The following is a 6,813-nucleotide window of genomic DNA, read 5'->3' as shown; positions in this document are numbered from 1 at the left end:
CAAAAAGTAGACAAATTCACTTACTTCTCAAAATTATCCTGGCTTTCTAGCTATGCAACAAGAGCCGTTACAAATTAATCCGAGCTAGTCGTTAACTTTTCCATGGGAATGATGCTGGTACTCTGAGTGAAATTGACATCTAACTGTTCAGAACATAACATTATACAATACATCATTTTAGAGATGAAAACCTTGACTATCTAATGGTTATAGATAATATATAATGACACGTAAGAGAGAACTATCAACAAATTCTGAAAGAGAGGATGTGACAGAAGGGGTCTGATTTTCTATTTGATAATTCTGTAACCAATCAAAATTGAAGACTATAAAAATTATGGTTTGTTTGAGCAATAATGGTTTTATAGAGTAATTTATGTTTAATTTCGTACTTTGTCAAGAGGTGGTGGATAAAATAAGGAAGATGACATGTTAAGAGAAAATGTGTCACGTGGGTCATGGTAGTGGAAATTCATGATTTTTTAAAATATTGCCTTGTAGAATTAAGAACTTAAAACTTGTATACTATTAAAATATGGATTATTAGCTAAGCTTTTATGCTATTCTAATTCATATAACAAACACAAAGTTGTTTAATAAAATTTTGAACATAAGACACTAAATCCTTGCGTAATGCACAATAAAGAATACCCGTGGCGATAGGCTTAATGAAGCTACTCTTAAGTATGGTAAGCGGTAGAAATATTCTATAAACCTTGAAAGATTTTACCGAGTCAGATCGCAAGTTTATGTGCAAAATCTAGCTATCTGTTTGTCTCTACAATGAAACAATAAATGTAATAGCCAGAACAGCCTTTAGAGGAGACATTCAGATTCAATAGTAAAATTTAATGTTTGAGGTGTATCACAAGGCCATAAGCTCTAATAGGACTGTTTTCTAGTTGCATAAAGCTTCTGGAATCCATCCAATGTAGCAACAAGAAACAAAAACTCATAGGAAGAACAGCTACATTATTACAAGTGACAAGGCAAACATACTTACTAAAATCACAGTGACAAATCCAATCAACAAAACCACCAGCACTGCTGAATTCATAATAGAAAGCCAATGAATCTGGAAGATAACGAAAGAATTAGAAATAAACATTCAATCACAGCATTTTTTACTAACAGCAAAAATATTATTTTAAACCGTAGTTATAAATTTCATTCCTAACATAATTTATGTTTTCAAATTTGAAAGTAACTGTATGATTGTTTTCTTAAGTACACACCTCTGACCTCTATCACAGTAACAGAGAATTGGAAGCTATATTCAGGTTAAATTCCCTTCACTCTGATATAATTTGTTTCTTTTGTATATCTGTGCAGAGCTACTCAATGGCTATCTGTATACACCATTCCTAATTAGGAACTGACAGACTACAGGGAAAGCAGCTTGTCAACTCCACCATCAACTCTTGTGTTTCGCTAAGTGAATGACTGAAGTTGATTGTCATTCTTATAACACACCCACATCCTCAAAGTGATGGGTGTGGCAAAGAGATGCAAACCATGGACCCTCAGAATCACAGTCTGGCACACAACCCTCTAGGCATGCAGCTGATATAAAGTAAAATATGAAACATATTTCTATGTATTCTATGATGAACTCCATGCCTTGATTAGATGCGAACTGAATCACATGGCCTGATTAGATGTGAAATAAATCCAATGCCCTGATTAGATGCCTTGAGAACTAAATCAGCCCTCATAAGCCCAGTTAGATTGATAATAAAGAATGTTGCCACATAAACTTTATCAATCTTTAAATATGAGTGTTTACAGGTTTGTATTAAATGAACAGTATCCACTTCCAATCCTTTTTAAATACCAAACTCTATGCCCAGTTCCAAACTTCTTTAAATATTTTTCACTTAATGAATAATATTGCATTAAAAATATTGTTTGGTTAGTTATTATATCTATATAAATCTAACAAAAATACCCAGTAAGTTGTAGTGGTTACAGAGGTGTTACAAAAGTATTCAGTAAGTTGTAGTAGTTACAGAGGTGTTACAAAAATATCCAGTTAGTTGTAATAGTTACAAAGAAGTTACAAAAATATCGCCTGGTTAGTTATTACACGTATAGAAGTGTTACAAAAATACTGTCTGGTTTAGGTATTTTACTTATCTAAGTGTTAACACAATATCATGTTTACATATTCTATTTATCTAAGTGTTATCACAATATCAGGTTTAGGTATTTCACTTATCTTAGTGTTACCACAATATCATGTTTCGGTATTTTACTTATCTTAGTGTTACCACAATATCATGTTTAGGTATTCTACTTATCTAAGTGTTACCACAATATCATGTTTAGGTATTCTACTTATCTAAGTGTTACCACAATATCATGTTTAGGTAATTTACTTATATAAGTGTTAACACAATATCATATTTAGGTATTTTACTTATCTAAGTGTTAACACAATATCATATTTAGGTATTCTACTTATCTAAGTGTTACCACAATATCATGTTTAGGTATTTTACTTATCTAAGTGTTAATCACAATATCATGTTTAGGTATTCTACTTATCTAAGTGTTAACACAATATCATGTTTAGGTATTCTACTTATCTAAGTGTTATCACAATATCATGTTTAGGTATATTACTTATCTAAGTGTTACCACTCTCCTCATGTACTTAGAACACTAAAATAATAAAAGTAAAAGAACACAGTTCAGTCGTAAATTGTTGGAAAAGACAGAAATGTACCAACTGAATAAAAAAAAACAACTGTCAGGAGTTACACAAGCCCAATTCCACTTTTTCTCCTATAATACTTCCTCTTTTGATTGCCCGTTCCAATTTTAGTTGAATTCAATCACAAACATAGGTGTAAATAGCTCCTAAATTTCAGCACTTTTTTCTGCTGTCAGCCTGTCAAGGAGGGAGTTTTAATAACAAGGATTTATTTAGCAACGAGTGAAATTAATTTGTTGTTTTATATGAAGAGAAGTTTTTGAATGATGATTGACTATTTACAAGAAATGTGGTTTTAAGAAAACTATTGCAATAATGCAATTGATGTGATTAGAAAATAACGGTAATCAATGAATATTGGGAAGAGAGACTCTTTTGGTGATAGGCTTTGGTTTCCCGAAGCTAGAAGGCCCTTTATTTTCTTTATGGGTGGCAAAGTTGCAACTGAATATTGGGTAGGATTCAAATTGGGTAGGCTTTGGTTTCCCATAATTTTTTATGGGTTTTTCTACTAGTCACATATAAAACTCATATATTCCAATATAATAAACAGAACCTCTTCAGTGTGTGAAATGACGTACCTCTAATGTTTTGGGGAAAAAGTCATTAATATGTGCTTCCTTGATCTTTTCTGCATAAGTCAATCTGAAAAACACATACATGTAGTTTTTTACAAATATCTTTCAAACAATTTGAAGACGAATCTCACCACAAGCAAAACAGAGTAAATGATTACTACATAAGACTTTTTAGATTCACAGTTCTAAAAAAAAATCTCTATGTTTATTTACATGGAATAAAACACCAACATGTACGTGTAAGTATTGTTTTTATTCTATTAAAGCAACCCATAAATTCACTCATGAAGAGACATAATAAAGCAGATTACTACAGGTAAAATATTCCAATTTTATTTCGTATAAAAACATATTCATTAAATGGTATTTGACTTCACCGTATGAATTTCTTTTTCAGCTTTATTCATTAGTCTTTAAAAATATCTGATACATAATTCTTGTACTGACACAAGGCTTTTCACTGTATATCTAATGCAGTATTCAGTAAGTTGAAATAAAAGATAATACTTAATCTTATTATTTTGGATTTTTTTTCTTGTCTAGTTGTCTCCGTATATCATAAAAAATAATTTCAAGCAAAATGAGCATGTATGTGTAAACAAAACTGCCTCTTTTGATAAAATCCAGTTCATTGTGTGTTAGTTAAACTGGAGTCCAGACTTACTTTGATGGGATCCAATTCACTGAATAAGTGTGTGTTACATCTACTGGAGCCTCCAAATTGTCTAAGGAGAGAGGAGAATGATCCTTCGTGGAAACATTAGCTCCAATAATCTGCATGTAATGTTAAAACTAACATTAGAATTTGAAAAAACAGTTTGAAGTATTCATTCTCTGATAGTTTATTTCATAGAAACAATGTTTCTTACATCAAGTTGAGGAGAAGCCAATCTTGTTGGTTAAGATACCAGTTAAGAAGTCAGATTTTATGTTTAATGGGCATACATATGTTTATGTTGATGGGGTCTGTATGACTTGCTCACTGTAACACAGTTATTTTTACAGTGACGTGATTAGTGGTGACTAGGTGGTTATCACTATAATACAAGTTGATAAGACAAGGAAATACATCGAGTTCATCTCACTACATACGCAATGAGTGTGATGTTCCAACTGACATCATGTAAAACTCAAGATGTAGGGCAACTGGGTCTTCCGACTGCCATTCCGGAGTGGACTCTTAACTATCAGTCCTGTGACTACCAGTTTTAAGAAAGCTCTTAACAAGCAAATTCAACTTTGTCTTCTCCTCAAACTGTGAACTTGTCATTTAAATTCATTAATTTGTATCTTAATTTTGGGTCAGAACATATCTTCACACGAGGGTGAAATCATTACCTTTGCATCAACAAGACTAACCACTCAAAAGCACATCACATGGTAAAGAAAAATGTCATCTCAATCACACACTGTTTTAAAACCCGAAATGTGACCAATGAATCTTTCTATATCTGTATTAGAGAAGATGTGTACCAGAAATAGATTTGTTTTAAATAAAACTGGTGGTAAAATCAGATGATTCTTTGTACGTTTTGTAAAACAACAAAGAAGTAATATTAACATACCTTGTTTTCATTGTATTCTATGTTGAAAGTTAGATGAGTCCACAGGTACAACTTGTGTGTATGTGGTAAAAACCCTCCTTCTTCCAAGTGTCCAATAAATCCACGAAGTGCTAAATCATCTATAAGTAACAAGGCTTCAGTGATTTTTTTTTTACAAAATGTTGAAACAAAATATTTTAAATGGCTTAGTACAACAATTATCATACAGAATTCATCAAGAAAACATTCTCAGTGCTTCCTTTTAGTTCCTTGAACGCAACGCCAATCAATCCGAATTTACAAAAGAAGCTTTTGAATACAGAAAACAAGGTTGTAAAATAAGAATTATAATTTTAGAAATGAGAAAGTAATTCTGGAGAAACGAAGAAATAATAAAGATGAATGAGCTATAAAATTAATTTACTAATGACCGATTGTTATTTGCAATTATTAAATGAGCTCCATTATAAAGGTATTGGGCTAGCGAGATTATAAACTGTTACACATTATATTCAGATGGGATGAAGGTTTATGTTGTACAAATGTTTTTTTTTTCTTCTCCTGGCTCTAATGGGGCTAATTTACAGTATATCATTTGTGAGGTTAATAAAGTAGCTTTTGTATTTTATATGGTAATGTGACAAAGTTAGCTGAATGCTAGTTTCAATTTTAAAATTCACCAATATGGCTTATTTTGTAATTTGTCATGCTTATAAATTATCGTTATGTTATTTATAAATTTAGTCACAATGATGCTAACATATTTAATATAAGTACTGCATTACTCAACAATTATATTAGTTGATTATAGTTATCCTGTCCAACTATATATATATGTTAATTACCCGAGTCTGATAATACATATCCTCATCTAACCATCGTAACTTAACACAACTAACAAACATTCTACAAGCTTTTCCACAGCACAAATATATAATGATAACGATGAAATATTTTCTTCGTTCATTTTTTTTCTATATTTGTAAAAAAAACAAAAAACTTTTACTCATATAAACTTAAATATAATCCTTATATATATAAGACAGTATTTTACATCCTACTAAAACTTAACATCTGTATAATTAAAAGAGAAGCTTTTTAAACTCCATTAAATTAGGAATAAGGAAGAATGAATGACATCCCCACATGCATGAAGGAGGGGGGTGGGTAAAGATAGTACTACACATTGTTCTCTCTCTGAGTCCTAACTCTGAAAGCAGTGTTTATCTATTAATGTTTTGTGTGTGAAGTTGTTTATAGACACTTTGAGTACTGGTACCGTCAGATTGTTAAGTTTTAATACTTCATCACTGCACCCTAGTTTTGATAGCATCATTAGATCTGGTGTCTCTTGCTAGATTAGTCATTTAGCTTGTCATTTTTATCGGACCACTTTGAACTAGAGGTGTTTGGTTTATATCGCGTGTTGTAGAAGAGGCTTAACCTTGTAGTCACCGAGACACTCCATACGACCTCCAGCTTCATTCATTACTCTATGTACCTAACCTCACACCCGAGTAATTTAGGCAGGTCACTTAACTGTAGGACAGCAGAATTGATTCTGATGGGTTTTACATTTTATAAACTTTGTGCATTCAAATAGAAAATACTACAACTAAAGGAATGTTTGAACATGAAGCACGTGTTTTCTCCTATTATGACATGAAGCACGAGTTTTCCCCTATTATGACATGAAGCACGTGTTTTCCTCTATTATGACATGAAGCACGAGTTTTCCCCTATTATGACATGAAGCACGAGTTTTCCTCTATTATGATATGAAGCACGTGTTTCCCTATTATGACATGAAACACGAGTTTACCCCTATTATGAAATGAAACACGAGTTTTCCCCTATTATGAATTGAAGCACGAGTTTTCCTCTATTATGAATTGAAGCACGAGTTTTCCCCTATTATGACATGAAGCACGTGTTTTCCCCTATTATGACATGAAGCACGTGTTTTCTTCTATTA

At 31.9% G+C, this 6,813-nt stretch overlaps 1 protein-coding gene across 1 annotated transcript in view; it reads right to left on the bottom strand.

The window, feature by feature from the left end:
* Positions 1-979: 979 nt before the first annotated feature.
* The window catches only part of LOC106472773 (transmembrane 9 superfamily member 1-like), a gene marked incomplete at its 3' end in the record, with an annotated part of 31,111 nt that continues 25,277 nt past the window's right edge, over positions 980-6,813 (bottom strand). The window contains exons 4-7 of the mRNA XM_022401302.1: positions 4,860-4,993; positions 3,959-4,068; positions 3,298-3,361; positions 980-1,075 (exon numbers count right to left, since the gene is read on the bottom strand). Coding sequence (XP_022257010.1) covers positions 980-1,075; positions 3,298-3,361; positions 3,959-4,068; positions 4,860-4,993 — 404 coding nt within the window. The remainder of the gene's footprint in view (positions 1,076-3,297; positions 3,362-3,958; positions 4,069-4,859; positions 4,994-6,813) is intronic.

Source organism: Limulus polyphemus, unplaced genomic scaffold (assembly GCF_000517525.1).
Source record: "Limulus polyphemus unplaced genomic scaffold, Limulus_polyphemus-2.1.2 Scaffold5597, whole genome shotgun sequence".
Classification (NCBI taxonomy): Eukaryota; Metazoa; Arthropoda; class Merostomata; order Xiphosura; family Limulidae; genus Limulus; species Limulus polyphemus.
The sequence above is the reverse complement of the archived record's forward strand: the minus strand, read 5'-3'. Positions and strand labels throughout refer to the sequence as shown.